This window comes from Prinia subflava, chromosome 6 (genome assembly GCF_021018805.1).
Source record: "Prinia subflava isolate CZ2003 ecotype Zambia chromosome 6, Cam_Psub_1.2, whole genome shotgun sequence".
Lineage (NCBI taxonomy): Eukaryota > Metazoa > Chordata > Aves > Passeriformes > Cisticolidae > Prinia > Prinia subflava.
The window spans coordinates 20,283,720-20,303,356 of NC_086252.1; the positions used below are offsets into that span (position 1 = coordinate 20,283,720).

The 19,637-nt window shown below is 37.1% G+C and overlaps 1 protein-coding gene across 2 annotated transcripts in view; it reads left to right on the top strand.

Moving 5' to 3' along the window:
- Positions 1-19,637, top strand: part of STK39 (serine/threonine kinase 39) — an 82,229-nt gene that overhangs the window by 46,841 nt on the left and 15,751 nt on the right. For both annotated transcript variants that reach the window (XM_063400568.1, XM_063400567.1), the window contains exons 14-15: positions 13,862-13,914; positions 15,740-15,808. In XM_063400568.1, coding sequence (XP_063256638.1) covers positions 13,862-13,914; positions 15,740-15,808 — 122 coding nt within the window. The remainder of the gene's footprint in view (positions 1-13,861; positions 13,915-15,739; positions 15,809-19,637) is intronic.

Genomic DNA, 19,637 nt, shown 5'->3' on the forward strand with positions numbered 1-19,637 from the left:
TGATCTCCCTCATTACTTTCGTAATATTAACATAAAATCAGTGCTGACTTGTATAATCTCCCAGTATGACCAGTATGAATAGTGTTTCTGTGACTAATTGCTGTCTTTTAATTGCTTACTGAAATAGTGTAAAATGAAAAGCAGAGTATGAATGTGTCTTCAGGCTAAGAGTACCCTTCATTAAGTATTTGCTTTCTTTTTTTTCCTTATAATACAGAATCACAGTGCGAAGTTTTTAATGAGTTTCTTTCACACTTCAGCAGTGAGCCTCTGACAGAAATAAACCATGGCTGTGTTACAAGTTGCCTACTCAAAATGTTTTTCACTGGCAAGTTCCATCAGCCACTGTGGAGAAGAGATGGGTATTTTAGAAAGTGAATACCAATATTTTGTCTGACTTAAATTTTTACTTAGTTGAAAATAAGTCAGATTACCTTTAATTAAAATCAGTTTATAACTAAGATTTGAATTGCTTAATTATGCAGTCTAGTTCTTGGATAAAACTACTTTTCCATATGAAACTTTGATAGCTTTTTATGTGTATGATAGCTTTGTTATGTTTTTTCTTAAATTACCACTCACTTTAAAACTTGCTTACATATAGTTTGTGTTGACAGGATATCTATGTGAGGTTGTAAATTCCTAATTATTGCTATGGAGAAAAGTTAAGTGTTACAAATTTTTATGCTAACCAAAAGATAATTCAGAAATAATTAGAAAATTATAACCAGTATGTTAGAAACAAATAGCAGACTTAGGCATAACAAACAGCTTTAAAACAGTGACATCAAAAATTGTCAGTGTCCTGGTTCCAGCTGTTTGTAATGAGAAAAAAACAATTACACAGAATGAGCGCCAAGTTCCAAAACCTCTTTCTTCCCTTTTCTTTGCCTACTTCTCTAAGACAGCTGCAAAAAGTTGCATGGCTGCCAAAGGTTGTGTTCAAAAGAGAGGATTAATGAATTTATTGTGAGTATAGGAAAGACTTAGACATTATTTAGAATAATTTTAGTTGTCCAATTTACATAACTGCGCAGTTACGCCATCAATATTCTTTTTCATCTCTCTACTGGCAGGTAGATGAAACCATTTACAAACAAACCAATTTGTACTGCTGTGTGGATGTACCAGTGAGGTGCTTTGGGTATCTGGTATCTATAAATTATCATGAAACCCAGAGAGTGATTAGCTTCTTACCCAGTTATTTGCAGTGTTGGCATATTGAGAGGGCAAACATTTTAGACCTACAAGTATAGTGAAACATCAGGGATTATGCTTTCAGCTTTCTGCAGCCTTTAAGCCAGAAGTAAAGGAGGACTCTTCCTGGGAAACATGAGTTTCCAAGCTCTTACTTGCACAATGAACTTGTGTTCTTTTTAAGAATCCTCTTTAATTCATGGCTGAAAAAAATTCCCTCTCCCTACCTTCCCTAAAGCAAGTCTGTAGTAACAGTAATAAGTTAATTTCCTATATTTGTGAAAATATAGGTGGTTATTGGTAGAGAGGTAAGAAACAAGAATTTCTGTTTTAGGAATCAGAAAGTTTCCCTTAAACAGAAAAAAATTGTTTTAAAAAGCAGATGTGGTCTGAAGCCTGGAAACACTGTTGGCGTCTTGCAAAACCCAAAAATCGGATGTATAATTTTGCAGAGTTTTGTTAATTTAATTGTCCTCCTTTTGAGGGAAGGATGCTCCTTGGTGCAAACCTCTGTCCCGTGTGAGCTCCGGCTGTGTCCTGTCTCAGTGGTAGGAGGTGGGCAGAGGTGTAAATCTTTGCACAGGTTTTGATCTGCTGGAATCCTGAGCATGTAAGTAGGGTCAGAGCTAGCACATGAGCAGAGTGTGTGTGTTGTGTGGGTGTTGTGTGGGTGTTGTGTGGGTGTTGTGTGGGTGTTGTGTGGGTGTTGTGTGGGTGTTGTGTGGGTGTTGTGTGGGTGTTGTGTGGGTGTTGTGTGGGTGTTGTGTGGGTGTTGTGTGGGTGTTGTGTGGGTGTTGTGTGGGTGTTGTGTGTGTGTGTGTGTGTTGTGTGTGGTGTGTGTGGTGTGTGTGGTGTGTGTGTGTGTGTGTGGTGTGTGTGTTGTGTGTGTGTTGTGTGTGTGTTGTGTGTGTGTTGTGTGTGTGTTGTGTGTGTGTTGTGTGTGGTGTGTTGTGTGTGTGTTGTGTGTGGTGTGTTGTGTGTGTGTTGTGTGTGTGTTGTGTGTGTGTGTGTTTGGGGGGAGTGTAGGGGTGCAGCCTGCACCAAGTAACACACTTTCCCTTTGGCTGGCACTTTGCAAAGGGCTGCTTTGACCATGAGGGCTACAACCTGCCTATATCTCTGCCCAGCAGTGTAGATTCAGAGATAGTATTTAGAATTCCTTTGTATTTGCAAATTTAAAGGCAAGAGTTACTTTGGTTCTGGAACATTCATCAAAGCTCAGGCAGCCACTGGCTGACTATAGATACTGTCTTTAGCAAGGTACCTTTGGCAGCACTGGAGTTGTGCTTCCTCTCCTCTGTTGAGACTTTGTCATGGAAGTTGATGCAAATATTTAGAGCTTTTTGAGCAGAAACAACCTAGTATGAGGCTCAGGAGTGTGGACCATAAGGTTTAAAGAGTAGTGCCTGGGGATTTGGCACAGGGCAAAGGGTAAGGAGATGGGCAGCCTTAAAAAGGAGCAAGAGGTGAGTGGGGGGTGGGCAGGAAGAAAGTGCTCCTCTGCTTTGTTTTTTTTACTTTGTCTGCAGTGAGGCTTAACTATGACAGCCCATCACATTTTAGGAAATAGCTTGCATTTTTTTTTCCTAGCAGTATATTCCAGAACAAGGTTAGTAGTACCCATAAAAATTAAAAATTACTTTCACGAAGGATGAATTCTGGCAAAAAAAATAATGCATTTAAGTAATTCTTTACCTGGATTGTCAGATTCTATTATTTTTTTCCCAGTCAGAGCAGGGTTGGACTCATTCAGTAGTTCAGTGGGTGTGCTAAATTAAGACCATCCTCTGTTTACTGCAAAAGCCTTGTGGATCAGAAGCACCACTCACAGTCTGAAGGAATCTTTAAAGGATCCCATGGCACTCTTTATACAAGTGGTGGTATTTAACTCCCTTACTCAAGTTGAAAACCATCCAGACTAACTGATTTATATGTCCTTAACTTGTATTTAATTCCTTTGTGTTTTCATAGTTTTCTCAGTGGGAATTAACTTGTCAAAAATTCTCTACTGTCAGGGTTGTTTCATTGGCTGGAGACAGCAATTTCCAATTTATTTTCTATCTTTTGCAGTATTGTGTCTTGGAGTGCATTGCCCCAAAAGGGAAATTATCAGCAGTCTGTTTTAGGTAATTCCATGTAAAGCTCTTGAAAGGCTCTAGTATTAAATGCTTAATACAGGCCATTAGTGTTTTAAAGCTCAAGTGTAGTTAAGAGACTGTGCTTGAATTTTGCAGTGAAGTGAAAATACTGGTCCTCACTGGCTGTCTCTGTTGCCACAGCGTGTAACTCTGACTCAGCCTGAGCAATTGTCACATCGAAATGCTGATGCTTCTGTATCCTCACCCTCAAGAGGAGGTGGTATTTGAGAGTCGGAAGGAATGAAATCTGTAATCCAAATTTTTCCAGTAAGGCTGTGAACACTGTGTGTCTCAGCAGCAGACCCTGGCAGGAACTCTGCAAAGAGGGTTCAAAGGCAATTGTCTGCGATTTAGTCCTCCAACAGGACTGTTCACAGCACCAGGGAAAGGAAATAAGGAGGAATTACCACCTGGATTTGAAATTCCCAATCTAACCAACAATCTGTTGCACTTACAGATTTAGGAAGATCCCTGTTACAGGGTTTGACTACCTGATTAATAACAGAGATATTTCATGTTAAATTAGGAGACTTGTTAATGGTTAATAATTAAGAACTGCAAATTATCTGAAACAATCTAAGATGGTTAAATTAGCTCCTATGACAGGAAGATAATTTATTGACAGTGATTTGGAATGTCCCAGGACCTAATTTAATACAGTTCCTGCACACTAGATAAGCCTATGGAAGAATACAAGGGGCAAATGGAAATATTCTACTGGAAAATGGGATATTTCTGTTATTGCATGTCTTATTTTAAATAAAGTGTAGAGAAAAATGCTAAGGCAGAATTGCTTGTAAGGTCACCCTGTTATTTATATGTAAATGCTTGTGTGTATATTTAATAGAAAAACATTTCTTTTGCTAATGTAGCTGGAAACTACATTTGATTGGCATTTGATGAGTTCTGGGAAATATCCTTCTGGGGATCTGGGCAGACAGGTCCAAGCAGTAGCTGGTGGCAGGTGGTTGCCTGTTGGGTGCTGCAGTGGCAGAGTTGTTAGGACTTGAATCAAAAGTGATTTCCTGTGTGTACCTGAACACAGATGATGAGGTATCGCTCACTGGTGTCAGCACGAGCTCAGGTGCTGATCTTCCTGCTTTGATGTTGGCCTGTTTTTTTGACCTCTTTCTTACAAAATTAATTAGATGTAAAGTCATAAGAAAAATGTACTTGGCTGGTGGTACCTAGTAGAGCTGCTGCTGTGTTGGTTAATAGCTAAGTTTGAAGCTTACATTTATAGGAATAGAACCCCAAGAACTATGAACAAACAAACTCCAAAATCTGATCTGGCTAGAGGCAGAATGAGTTTGATAATTGGCTTAGCACCATAAATCAAAGTTCTCAAGTCTCATTCTGTTTAAAATATTTTTACAGGTTTGTTTTGGTATGTTAAGCAAAACCTTCCATCATTTCAATCTCTTTTGTAAGAAGTGGGGCTGGTGTATATCTCTCACCAAGAATATTGATATTTCTCAGCATTTTTGCTATTAGAATGGCCTCTGTTATCAAGTCTATTCAATGACAAAATCCACAAACACACTCCCAGCTGTGCAGTGGATTTACAGCTGTAAAGTAACAGAACTTCTCTATGGTCTGGGAATTGATCCAGTTACAAACATCATAAACAAAACCATTTGTAGGATTCTTGAAATAAATGTACCTGTGATTACAGCAGTGAGCTTTATTTTGCCACCACCTCTAAGGTTTGTGGGGAATCAGGGAAGTGTGGGGACATGGTTACAGAACTGAATTTATTTTCATACATGGAGATTTCATTTAAATACCCTGTATAACCATGATTAAATCATGACTGAAATCAATAAGCATGAACCTTTGATTAAACTTTTGACTTTAATCCTACTTTTTCTTTTTACATCTATTATTTCCTTCAAAGCTTGCCTTTAAAACAGTAAATTATGTATTTCCTATTCACTAATTAAAGGTGTTTTTATTCCTTGCTGTATTTTATAGAAAATAAATTAAAAATTTAAAAATTTACTTTAATTATCACCTAGATAATCCTCTATGCAATTGCTATACCATCACTCATTTATAGAGAAATAGTCTCTTTTTTAATCAAAACAATGTAAAATTTATAATTATTGAGTCAAGGAATCAATATATTTTTTCTGCTTATTAAATTTAGGTTACCAAAATTTATTTTGTTTTGCCCCAGATTTGTCATTGCTCTAGTGGGGCCCATGAATGGGCACGAGAGGTGCACTGGGACACAGGTGTGACAAGAATTTAACATAGGAGCAGACTTTGCTGGTGAAGCTGATTGACTGTAAAGAGAAAAGTTTGGCAGGATAAACAGATGAAACCTTTGAAGATTTTAATACAAAGCTTAGACTTTTTTCTATGCTTCCCACTCTTTTTGAAAAGCTAGTCAGGATCCATGAATTTTAGATGGATGATACACAGATTGTAAATTTTGTCGTGGCTCAGGTGTCTTTCTGGTTTACTTAAAAGTCTCCTTTTGTTTGACAGTAATATACTGACAGGTGATCAGGACTGTAAAACCCTGAGCCAGTGGCATTAAAAGGATGCACACTTCCAGGGAGTTTTTGATTCAACATGTTTAAAACTTTCTTTGATTTGGATAGTCAAAAGTTTCTCTGTGCCTTCCCCTCAAAGTCTGTTTTGTGCACTGGGGAATTACAAGGTTCTATTACAAACCTCCATATTCCTGTAGAACTTGTTGTAAGCCTTTTGTCTTGATTTCATAAATAAAATCACTTTTCTAGAACTCTATTCTGAAACACCCCCGGCCTCCTGGCAATGATTGGCCTTTCATGCTTTCTGATTTAAGGAACTGAAATTTTGCTTCAAGCATTGTGGCTATTTTTCAACTCTGTACTTGAAGAATTTGTCACTGGAATAACAGGTTATAATCCCTCTCTTGTGCACCAGGCATGCAGAAGCATACAAAGCAAGGCTTTGCATGCTTAATCTCTAAGTTGCTCTGGTATTTGTTACCAGTCAGGCAGATGGTGTATCACTTCAGGCATGTAGCTAATACAGGTTTGACTTCCTTAAGTGTGCACTGAGCAATAATATTTGGTATCAGGACATGCAGAGATCTTTCAGAGATATACTCAAAGTGGATAGGTTAAATTATAGGCAAATCCAGAAAGGCAATAACTATAATATAATAACAGACTATAACCACAGTGTGCTGTAATGTTTAACAGAGTGATCAAATTATGTGCATGTTGTCCTCTCTGTTATTGAAATATCTCTGAATACTTCCAGGTGATTGTTTTTCAACATTACTGATGTTCTCTTTACTTAATTCCAGTTCTTTCTAGGAAAAAGTCTGTTTTAGATCACTTCTGGTTTCTACCAAGCATTAAGATTTTACCACATTAATAAATTCTAAGTGTAATTGTGTATACCCTTCCTTGTATTTCTAGTACTTGGTAAAAACCAATGCGTTTCAGAAGTTAAATCTTTACCACTGCTCTTAGAAAAACTACCGTGCTACTTCAGAGTAATTTCAGAGGAAAAAAATTTATGATCAATATTGCCATCTCTGCTACAAAAACCTGATAGCTGCTTGCTAAAGTTATTCCCAGTGCTGATGTATGAGAGCAGGTAGGAAGTGTGAACTTCTAAAAAGATGATGCAAGTGAATACTGCTTTTCACTGCCTGTGCAGTGAAATGAGTCACTGATAACTGAGGCAAAAATATTGTTTCAGAATTTGCTGCTTGACTTAGCTGGAAATGAATGTAGCAAGTCAAAAAATTGAAGGGCTTTTAATGTTCTTCTGATTTAGCTTCGGGCATCAGCAACTGCAGAAAGAGAGAAGCAGCATATTTGGATATAGATATATTTAAAATGTCTCTAGTTCTAACACTTCTTTGTCATAATATGTAGACTTGGGGCTGTAAACCAGTGGATTGAGAGAAAGGACTTAATGTATATGTATCATTTCTAAAAAGTATCAGTTTTCTTGTGTTTCTTCTGTCACACAGTTTCTAAGTTTTACTGTCAAATTGCATCCATTTCTTCTAGACTGAAAGCACGGTAGTTTCTTTTGAGTCTTAAGCAATATGGACCTATCAGCCATGGATAGAAGTGTTGTAAAGACCTCTCCTGAGGGAGGAGCTATCAGCTGCCTGGAGCTTTGGACATGTTCCTAGCTGATCTGATCGTGACCATAACAGTTCCCTTGCTGGCTGATTTTTTAATGTGCACTTACCTTTTCTGTATGGTGAGTGGCACAGAGACAGTAGATCTTACACAGGTAACTGCTGCTGTCTCATTCCAACAGCTTAACAGCCAAATGATAATGTTTCATTTTGGCATTGGCTGTTTTCCATTCTTGAAAGCATCATTTGACTGTGCTTTGCTGTCAGTGTTGCTGCTGCCTCTTGATGTGTACTGATTAACAAGTGTTTGCATCATCTGGGGGATCTGCTCTTTACCCAAGATCATGTGATGATTAAATAGTAGTGGCATTTTTTGTGTATTAAACTGTTGAGTCCTATGCCTTCATCATGAAACATCATATCCTAAACGTATTTCCTTCTTTCAGTAATATGTATAGAGGGAACTAAGTTGTAAGCTCATGGAGTTTTTCCAGAACCACTGAAGTAAATGGTAAGGTTTTAATCAACTTCAAATAGCTGTTTATTTTGGGAGCACATTTTATGAATACAGAGAAATTGCCGCCATTCTTCTTGGTGGCAATCTGGAAGCAGAGTAGAATTCAAACATCCCTTTTACTCTTACCAAGAGTTAGCAGCAATGCCTTTTTGTTTAATTGAGAATTGACCTGTAGTAATTAAAAGTAAGTTGAGAAGAGCCATCTCCACGGTGCTGAACAGGCATGATCTGCTCTTATAGTATGGTAATTTGTTATGGAGGAGCCTGGGTATTGATTAGTGAATGACAACCGAGCATGAAAGTGTTAGAAAGAAAGGGGTTTACATGAGCATGTGCCAAATCCTCAGGAGGCTAATGCTTCTTGAAAAATGCTCTGTTCTGTTGTGTTTATATGATCCCACAGGAGCCTTTGAGTTCTGATTCACAAAATTACATTAATAAACAGATTTCCTCTTGTTCCTGCTTTGGTTCATCTGTGTACATAGTATCATGACTTCAGAAATCAAGAAAGCAGGGGCAGGAGAAGGAAAAAGTGAACTGTGATTTCTGTAGCGGTAGGAGAGGATTCTCACTTGGTCAGCCCTAGTTTAATAGCTAAATTCCACAGCTGAAACATAAGAAAATTGTGAGGCAGGGAACATAAATGTATAGAAGATTGTGATTTAGCCAAACCTTGAATACAGGATGAATAAATATGTTCACTTGTTTATTCCAAGCTTTTATTCCCTCATCCTCTTTATAATATTGAAAGTAAAGTGCTAGTTTGTATTTCCCTGTGGTGTGTATATTAACTATGTTCTGTAAATAACGTTGAAATAAAGTTTTAATTAATCAAAACTGAGATAAGAAACAGGTACCACAGATCATCAGTACAGGTAATTAATACTTAAAATTCTGCTGTTAATAAAAAATACAACACCTGTAAAATAAGCTAACAGTATGAAAGCAAGGCTGCACAGGCTACATGGGGAACTGTGTTTATCTTGGGCTTCCTGCCTTAAGCACGTGAAAGAGAAAAATGGGTGACATTATTGAGAGAAGCCAGATAACCTTTTGAAATTCGAGTGACATTTGATGAGGCCAAACATTTGGCGTTCCAGCCTTTTTTCCAGAAAAAAAAAATGCAAGTAAAATTTATTTTAAACAAACCTGCAAACCCCACTTTTCTGTGCCTTTTTCCCCTTCAGTTATATTTCTTGGATTGTATGCACTAAGATCTTGCCCCAGAGATGTAGAATGAAAATTGGATGAGTACAGCTCTAGGATGTAGAATCCACCTATCACTCTGATTAGCCCACTTCATTTTGATGTGAACTTTTGCTTTCTCTGCAGTCTAAATGAGCAAGTCATTTGAATTCTTCTGTGGTTTTAATTACAGCAACAACTGCAGTGAGGTAGTGCAAATGCCAGACTGCTTGTCCCTGCTTCTTAGGCTCTGGTGTCTTGTTTTTTCTATTCTGACTTTGCTTCCAGGTAGTTTCAATGCAGTTCAAATTTTCAAATTTTAAATTTTAGATGGTAGGAACACCTGTGGGGCTGAAGTTTTGTACAAGCAAGATAATTGTGATATTCATTTATTTATTTACTTGCCTTTTTTTTTTTCTTTTTTTTTAGCGTGTGTTTCTTGTTAAGGCACACTAAGACTTGGCCAGTGTCATTAGTTCCTGATGGTGAGGGAGCCTCTGTCCTGGTGGGAATAGGGCTTATTAGGAATATGAGAGTGGAAAAGCTGACTGGTGAAGTGTGCCATGTGGCACCATTGTTATGATGTTTTTCATGATGAAGTTCCTACAGTTTTGGCTAGAGATGAGCTCATTTCTGGTTGTAGAAAAGAATGCATACTCTGCCTCCTGCTTTTGTCTCTTCCAGTCATAACTCAGATGTGATGGTTACCATTCTGTCAGTACCTGCATTCTTACTTAGCTCCCTACATCAGTCTTTGGAAGCCACATGTAATGACTGAGTAGCTGAAGTCTGAAAATTAGGCAGGCAATGCAGAGACAAAATGTAGATGTTCTCACACACATGCACATGCACTTCTGTTGGCTTACCTTGTCTGAGAATTTTTTTTATATTAGGAAGGAAAAATACACAGTTACTTGGCTATGGTAGGATGCATTTCATCCAGGAATACAGACTCTTCCCGAGGGCTGTATGGAAGATGCTGAAGCTTGTGTGAAATAGAAGCTGATGTTTTAGATAACTCCGCATAAGAAAAGATGGATAAATCTGTGAGGGTAAAAAGGTGGCAGAAATGAAAGAAAATCCACTGCTTGATACATAATCAAAGTATGCCAGCATGATTTAGTCCTCAAGTTTAATTACAAGACACCTCATTTTCTTGAATTGCACTTACATGACAGACATTCTGCTTTTAAGGACAAAAGAAATAATGACATTTAATGTCTCTAATTTACAGTTGTATCATTACACAAACAATTTTCTATTTTAATTCAACAATACACATCTTTTGTCAATCATGTGGAACAGAGATAATTGAGTGTAGCAGGAATTATGCTATCATTAGGTAATTATTTGAAGGCTTTGTCTTTAAATGCAAAGGCTTGAAATCTCTCTCATGTCTTATGATTTTTTCAGTAGAACCATGTCAATCTGAACACTGCATAATTTGTTTATTCTCTAATCCTGATTTTGGTCAATATTAGCATTGTTTTGCAGATAACTTCCTTTAAAACAGAATATCTTTCTGTTATATCCTAATGACAGGATTGCCAAAGTTTGTAGGTGAGGGACTCAGTGGGTGGCATTTGTGCTTTTTCTACTTCCTTGAGGAAGCATTATTCCCTTGAAAATCAGATCTTGGTATGCACATCAAGTGGTTCGATGAAAACGAAAAAAATAATGAAGAGTTGCAGAACATGCTTTCACAAAGTGGGAAGTTTTCGATTCTGAAATTATGCCAAAATGTCTTAGCATGGCGTGCTTTGGTGTCACCCTTATTCAAAACATTTGGAATTCTTCCTGTTGGAGGTGAATGCATAATGAAAATCAACTTGTAGTGAATTAAAATGGACAAAAGTACTTTAAATTTACTACTTTGAAGAAGAGATGAGGGATGGGGTGGTTTTAACCATGGTAATCAAGGTGTATTAGTCTGTAATGGCACAGAGCTAGAAGCACATTAGAGGTATTATAAAAGATGGTAAAAAGGTCTGAGTTGGCATTTTAAAACAGAAATAACTTTTACAAATGCATTTGAGAAAATAGGAACCATTAAGAAATGATGAAGAAGATAAAACTATTAATCACAAAGATACTAAGTGCCTTTCTTCCAATCCTATTTCTATATAGCAGAAATAAAGTCTGTGTGCTGCTGCTTGATAAGACTGTAATGGATGTAAGTAAAAAAGAGGAACAAATGAAACACTGCTTGGAAACTCTGCCTACAAATAAATCAACAAATCCAAACAGTTGTCACTAAGGGAACTAGCAAACTAATTTGTAGTTACAGTGACATTTACTAGAACCAGAGAAGTGTCTAAAGCCTGGAAAAGAGCATGAGGAGCTTTTAGGGGAGAGCTCAAGTGCATCTTCTATTTGGTGGATTATATAATGGAATACATAATTTATGGAAATCAATAAATGTCTGGAAGGCAATGGAACAATAAGCAAAAGCACTTACAGCACTTACTGGCTTCTAGCAAATTAATCTTGCCAAACTTCCATTGTTTTGCTTTCCTGAATAGTTGTATACCATTATAGAGAAAGCAGCCGTGTCCTAAGTTCAAAACAGTGCAGAGTGTAACAATTCTTAGTGACAAAGTTGGATTACTGAATACATATCAACCTTCAGTGAATTTTCACCTTGACTAAAATAGACTATTTGACTCGTTAACTTTTTATTTGGGATATTTTGGAATTTGGAGACAAAGCAACATACACCCCATGTATACACATGGGTCCTCGATATACACTCGATCCTGCTGGAGGATCGAGTCTGTATCAGGAGCAGCAGGTCTTTCACACAGCTGTGAGAAGCTGGTAATTTCTATGAGAGTTCATAATTACTTAGTGCCTTTTATTTGCTAGATGTCCTACTTATGGGATGTCTGCGGAAAGATATAAATGGAGAACCTTATGTATTAGGTTTAATGGTCATAGAATCAGAATGGTTGAGATTGGAAGGGACGTTAAAGATCATGTAGTTCCTAACTCCTGGTTTACCTCTGCAATGGTGTGAAAGTTTTTATTCACTTGATTTGTTTCTTCCAAAGTGTGGGCAAGAAATGAGCATTTGAGTTACATCACACATGCAGTAGGAACATTACTTAGTTCAGAATAATGCTAAATTTCTGTGCATTTCTGTGCATTCTGTGCATTTTCTTTGTTTTTTGGTAATAAGTTTTTGTCAAAAGGGAACTTGGAGATGAGTCTTAAGTTGATGGAGTTTTTTTGTTGTCGTCATCTCGTTTTTTTAAACAGAAAGCCATCCATGTTTTTCTAGGAGAGAGAGAAAGGGGGAAAAACTGAGGTTCATACTAATTCTCTGTTGAATGAAAATAGACTGTGCAATATTCCATATAATGGCAGCAAACTTCTACAGCAGAAGTAAATGAGCCTTGTAAATCTGTACCTGGCTAGCTTCATTAACTGCAGCTTTGTGTTAGTGATCTTAAACTCCTGTAGTTCTTTATTTAGAGCAGAATTTTGGGAACCTGAAACTCCTTCTGCTTTGAAGCATTTAGTTGATTCAATAAATGAGTACTTTTCATTTTAAGTACTGCATGTGGCATACTCATTTTTCAGGGTTTGCCATCTTGCTGTTGTGTGTGTTGCCAATCATTCTGGGTTTTGTGTTTCTGCGTGTTACTGGTTTTGGCTCTATAATATTCTTAGAAGTATTTAGCAAGCAATAATAGCTGTAAGTCACAGCTGAATATTCCTGCCTATTGGATTTAGTTTTCCCACAGCAAGACTTCATGGCCTGGTATGCTGAAATATGAGCTTGCATACAGTTTCCTTGCTGAGGAGAAGAATGATGAACTGCAAAACACATTCTGTTTCTCCTAGCATTTCAAGTGGATTGAGCTATTCATTAGAAAAAGAGCAGGCTACAGCAATTAGGTTCCTCCCTGTGCTCAGTGGACTTGTCATTTCCAAAAATGAGATGGACGTCTGTTTTGCAGAGGCTAATGTTTTGTTGATGGAAGAAATTATTAACTTAACCTGAAGCTGTAAACATGCATGGAATGGAGGTTTAGGGCACAGTATAAGGCTGTAAAGGAATTCTTTAATATTGATAATAACTCCTTTATGACTGTGTCACACACTGAGCAGGTTAAAACACTCTTTGTGGCAAGCAGGAAGACAGGAAATTGGGATTTAACATTTTACTGCTCGTTTTATGTATAGGTGGAACCTCACTGCTGAGACAAGGATGGTCAGTGAAAGAATTTACTCAGTCTGAAACCCTTTTATAAACACTGCATCACCACTACTTTCAGCAAGTAATATTTGCTGGATACTTTGTCTCTTAAGCATCTTTGTGTAAGCTGACCTCAAATGGGGAGCTTTAAGTCCAAGTGAATCTTCTGTTGTTCCTGGAGGATAAGGTATCCAACTCAGACTGTGTTGAACTATTAGAATCAATATGGCAGAGTGTCTTTTTGAAGATACAAAGGAAAATATTTATCAGAGGACTTTATTTTATCCTTTATGTTACTGAATGCATTTTCAACTTAAGGATACTTTTCTGCTAGTTTTCCCAAAATACTGCCGTGAAAATGTAGTGGAGTCTTTCCAGTCTGGCTGCTTTGGGAAAGCAGTATTTTCAAAGAAATACACTACAAAAATATGGTTGTCAGTGTCAGAGGTGTTCTTTGGGTGTAGGAACTGAAGAGTTGTTCTGTTCTTCATTACAGTTTAATGTATGCACTGACTGTTTTTCAGGAACTCCAGGAAAGAACTTAATGACATACGGTTCGAGTTTACTCCAGGCAGAGGTAAGGCTCCTGCAACTGAATTATTCTCTTACTGCTTAAAAAGGCTTTTTAGAAATGGCTTACTGCTTATGGTTAATGCAGACTGCCTCTCTGGAATGTTTCCTACTGTGCAGAGCTTTGTATTGAACCTCAGTGGAGTAAGAATTGCAAATATATGTAAATTCTAGTGGCAAGGTTGCATAATATATATATTAGAAGACTGTATTCACAGTATACTTCTATCAATTTCATGTCTTACTGAAATGATTTATATGGTATGTAAGATCTTCCATTTTCACATTTGGAAAACATTGTAAGAAATAGAATATAGTAGCCATAAAACTGTATGTGGTGATGGCGGTAATATTTAAGTTTCTTTCCCTTTTATAATAAAAGAAGGTCTATTAATGACTATAAAGTGCACACTGTTTTTCAAATGCTGTCTTCAGCTGAAAGTTGAGCTGTATCTCTAGCTTTGGTATCATCACCAGTAAGAAATTCTGGTATTGAAACGTTAAACTCTGCTTCATACTTGTAGAACTGTAGGCTTTCCAGTGCTAGACCTGTAAGAAGCTACAGCTGCCTTTTTTTGAAGAAAACCAAATATTACTGGGATGAAATGCACTGAAGGCCAATATTTTGAATAAGAAGATATCATCCTTGTTAAACTGCAACCCTTTGAACTATTAACTTATTTTATATTCCTTAGAAGTCAGTATTCACTTGATTTAGAGTAGCCTTCAAAGAGCTTTCACCTAAAAATAAATCCATATTGGAAGAGGTGTCTCTTTCCCAGTAAATCATAGAATCTTTCATGTGCTGTAGTTCTGTGCATGGATATGTTTTGTGTTGTTTACCTGCTTTGCTTGTTGATTTTGGCAATGAGTAAAAACGAAAGAGGCCTGTTACTTAACTGGGCACAGAACATCTCGGTTTGCCAAAAGAATTACTTGGGAAGCAGCTACTTAAGCCATTTGAGAATTCCTGCTGGGTGAAAAATAAGAGGATAGACCAGGACTGTTGCTATAGTCAGTCACTGAGGCAGCCAGAAGGCAGCTGTGCTTCTCACCTCCAGAAACTGCAGCTGCCTCAGCTACCTGGCTTTCCCCTGTGTGTGTTTCTTGAGGAAATGATAAAACTTTGTGCAACTGCCTCAAAGCATGAGCTCCATTAGGGTTTGATGTTGGGGCCACATAGTTGAGACTTAGGCTTGTTCCTGCTGTTCCTGCCTTACATGTAAGCCTTCTGAGGTCTTTATCCAGGGCAAGGCCAAGTCACAGGGACTTAAAAATTAACCCACTCAGGTACAGCAGTTAGTAGAAAAATCCATCCAAAGCCTTGAATTTCCTGAGTCGCAATACTTAAGAGCTATTTAAAACCTAGATCTCAAAATAATGACTGTTCATGTAGGTCCTTTACCCCACTTGTAACAAACAAGAAAGCCTATTCACCATGGCTCTGTCTAGATATGCAGAACAATGGAGGACATAAAGAAAACAGAGAAAACCACACTAAAGCATTGTTTATTTCCTTGGTTGTAAAGATACTGCACTTGTAAAATGTGTATGAGGATGTAGTTAGATAACAGAGGAGAAGTGCTGGTGGCCAGGAGATCTCTGTAGGGGGTTTGCAATGAATCAAATCATTACCTTATGCAATTTGCTGTGCAGAGGCTGATAAGATAATTATCTTTTTTCCTTCTAATTGAAGATAATTTTGAATTCAATCTTGCCTCCATGGGTGTTTTGGAACTAAAATACATTTTTTTGTTAAATTGCATTGGATGACTGATACTTTTTGTTGTTTTTGTGAGCTCTTACACTTATTCCTTTCACCTTTTGGACAGACACAGCAGATGGCGTTTCTCAGGAGCTGTTCTCTGCAGGCCTGGTTGATGGCCATGATGTAGTTATAGGTAAATTACATTTTTGTTTGCAATTATGCTCTTGTGACAAGTTTGTGTTAAATGAATATGAAAAAATGTTTTCTCTGATGCTGGTTTTCAGAAAATCTTTTTTGTCCTAATTTTGCTTTCATGTATGCATAGTTCAATCAACAAGGCAATTTTGATACCAGTCCAAGGATTGATTTTGGAAGTCAGATCTCTCCAGTGGTTTGAGAGGGATGATATAATATAGCTCTCCTGAAAGATTATTGACAATTCTATGATTGAGCATTTTTGTGATAACTTCATTTTTTTGTTTAACAATAAAATGATTTGTCAGTAGGATATTGCAGAGAGTGCTTTGGCAGCTCTGGAGTCAGTAAGTCTTCTGTTTGGGTTCATAGGAGGAGGAGCAAGACAGTGTTCAGGACCTATGGAAATTGCATCTAGTGGTGTTATTTCTGTGGTTAAAAAAAAATGGTAATCAGAAATGTTTTGTGGTGGCTGAAATATGCTTCTTTATTTTTCTATTCCATGCTTAGTAATGTTTTAATTTTTTTCTTTTACTTGTGCCTTTTAAAGGTGATTAATTTGGAAGTGCTTATTTCTCTGCATCTTCCTTTCTTCTGAATGCTCAAGACCTGTAGATGTACAGTCACCAAATTCAGAGGGGAAGAGTGTATGCTAGGTGAGGGAGAACTGAATTGAGGAATACAACCAAGTCAGTTTTTGTGTTGTGGTCAAAAAAATTCTTATCAGTAGGCTAAAATTCCCTTACCAAACTCCTCAGTGGTATGGGGAGTGTTTTACAACTCCAGTTCATGACTTGCCTGGAAGATTATCTAACACACATCCTCACTGCATTTGTAGTTAAGCTACTTCTGAAAGAAGCCAGTACTTTCTGCTTTTGAATGATCAGAATACAGATTAATTCTGGCTGATCTAAGAACTAAAATTCCTATCTGATCTTATACTTTTATTTCTAAAGAAAAAAGTATTTTACGGAGGCTTGCAGATGGTACAGGTTGTAGGCAGTCCTAAAGTCACTTCTACTGCATGGTTTTTTTAAGGGTTCGGGTCTTGCTTGGCCTTGGTTTTTTGTCATTTAAACATCCAGTATGAAAAATGTCATTACCTTACTGCTGATAATATTTTTGGTAGGATTTTCATTTCGAAAAACATTTTTTAGCTAACAAAGGAATTGTTATTTGTTGGCTGTCCCAGGTGCCTGGGCAGTCGGGTGGCACTCTGAGTCACAGCTGGTGATGCTGCAGTGCAAGTCCTGCTGGGACCAGGGAGAAATCTTTTCCTTTCTTCATTTTCCCTTTGCTGCATTTGCCCTTCCCTTTCAATGCAAAGTGTCAGTACTTCTGTGGAAATGGCAGCATGAATGGGATTTGTTATCATCTTGCAAGGGCCATGATGGGGGGAAGGCAAATGAAAATAGAAGTGTCTCATGTGACAAATTCCCATCCCGTAGTGATAGCACTTTGGTCCTTGAATTAGCACATGTACAGAAAGAAGATTTTGCCTAGCAGGTTAGAGACACTGTCTAGTCAGTGGTAAAAGTTTACTTCCTTGCTTAGTCCTTGTTTTGAATTGCATCAGACTTTGATTTTTAGGATTATGATGGCCCTTCTTTACTTTCATGTTTTATCTTTTATTGTGGAACTAAAAAAATCTAAGGAAATATAATTTCTCATATATAACAAAATGATATGACGAAATTATACAATCAACTTACATTTAATTTCAGTAATTTATATTTAGTTTATGTTAATCTTTATTTAGTTTATATGGTGGGGTTTTTATTATGTAACTCACCTCAAGCTCCACAGGCACAAATTCTTGAATGAATTTGTGTTCTAATCTTGTGTCTGCTTGACCTGTGAAGTTTTCAAATATGTTTGGACATTGTTACCTTCCTAGAAAATTACTTCAGATTTAATATTTTGCTGAAAGAAGAATTCTGCAAAATGTGATTTTGCTTTTAATTAAGTAAAAAATTAAATTTGCATTTCGTTAGAATATTTCACTGTAACATGCAATCTTAAGAAGTGTTTCAGTTTGAAGCCAGAAGTCATATAAGAGAGCAGATGGTGCTTAAAATGTAAATCTGCTTACAAAACTCATTTTCTGTGTAAAATTATGTTAGCACCTTGTTCACTCAAAATTAAAAGGTTTATAATCTTCCTGTGTAGGAAGAAGGAAATAGTATAGAAGAGCTTGGTTAACCTTCTCCACCAGAACTGATTCTATTAGTTTCCAGATTGAAGGCAAGTGATAAATTACCTTTCATTTTTTAGCTGAAGTAGGCAGAAATTCAGCCTCTGTAACCTGAATGAAAACAAGTTCTGAGATAGTCTCATGAAAATCGTTCCTGTAGATTCTCTTCATGGATGTTGAAACATGTAGAGACTCGGACAAAAGAGGAAGGTGAAAATACCTGTTTTTATGTTGAACTCAACAGTTTGTTGGCATAATGGTGGATCTTCTGAAAGGACATTTAAATAGGAGTCAGCAAAAGCTGTTGTGGAAAGTATGGCCAGGGCATTGTGAGCTGAAGTTGTTAGTGCAGAGAATTTAACAGCTGACACGTTAAGTTCTATAGAATTGGCTTCTAAACATCAGCACGCTTCACCTTTGAGTCTGGATTTGCTTCATTTAACACAGGCTTCCCAGGAAGATTTCCTTTCTGATGTACATTAAGTTCAGTATTGCACAAAAGGAAAAATCCCAGCTTGCATGTTTGATTTTGGCTCTGATTGGCTGCTTGCTTTTCCTTTAGCATTGTTTCACAGAAGGTCCCTAGATCACAGGAATCAGCACAGAGAATTTGCCTAAAAGCAGACTGGAGTTTGTGTTTGCAGAGGGGAATGAGCCTTGGAGCCAGTGGTATCTTGCTGATGAAGTATTTTTATTCAGTGCTGAAATATCTGTGTTAAATCAGATCTGGATATTTTCAAAATTCCTTTTGAGATGATGTGTCTCTGTATACAATACATGTATATTAGCTGGTAAATGTTCATCAGGTAGTGCTTCATTATATTTTTGATACCATAAGGAAAACTCAAATCCTATCAACAGTCAGTTCTGTTGAAAAATCACATAGTTGCAGTCCTGCTCCACAGGTATATCCAATGTGCATATAATTACAATGAAGCCTTAGACTACAGTTAATTTTCTGGACTCCTTGCTAAATTTCAGAACCTGCAGGCATATTACAATTATTAAACGGCAGTATATTCATAACCACCACCCCCTTCCCTTCCTGAATACTGCTTAAATAAAAGCCTTGATGCCCATGCCATCAAGAAATGTGCAGTTGCCCTCTGCTATATTAATGTACCTTTTTTTAAGATGTTTTAATCAAAAAAGTATCTCTGAATATGTTGAGCATCATGGAAGATACACCTTCACTTTTAAATACATGTGACATAAACTACTGCTCAAAGGCTTTATGTCGGAGATACCCACTTAGTAACCAGAAGAAAAGCTTTTAGTCAGTAAAAAAAAAAAAAAAAAAAAAAAAAAAAAAAAAAAGCAAAAAAAAAAAAAAGCTTACTGCTGAAAGGCCTAATGTGTTTAGAAGGACCAGCTGAAAACCCAGCAGATTGTATTTTGTAATGAGGTCATATTTTGAAAGTAGCAAGCTTTTTCATCAACATATTGAATTTTCTTAGAAGTGTGAATACAATAGATGCCATGATAGTTTGATATAATTACTCTGGTAAGTAAACAGAACTTAAATTGGCATCTAGATTTACAAAGAAAGCCCAGCAAGTCTATTGATAGATTGGCCAGGAGTGTAGAGAACACGTGTCTGGCCAAATCCAGAGTAACATTATTTCAAGGATTG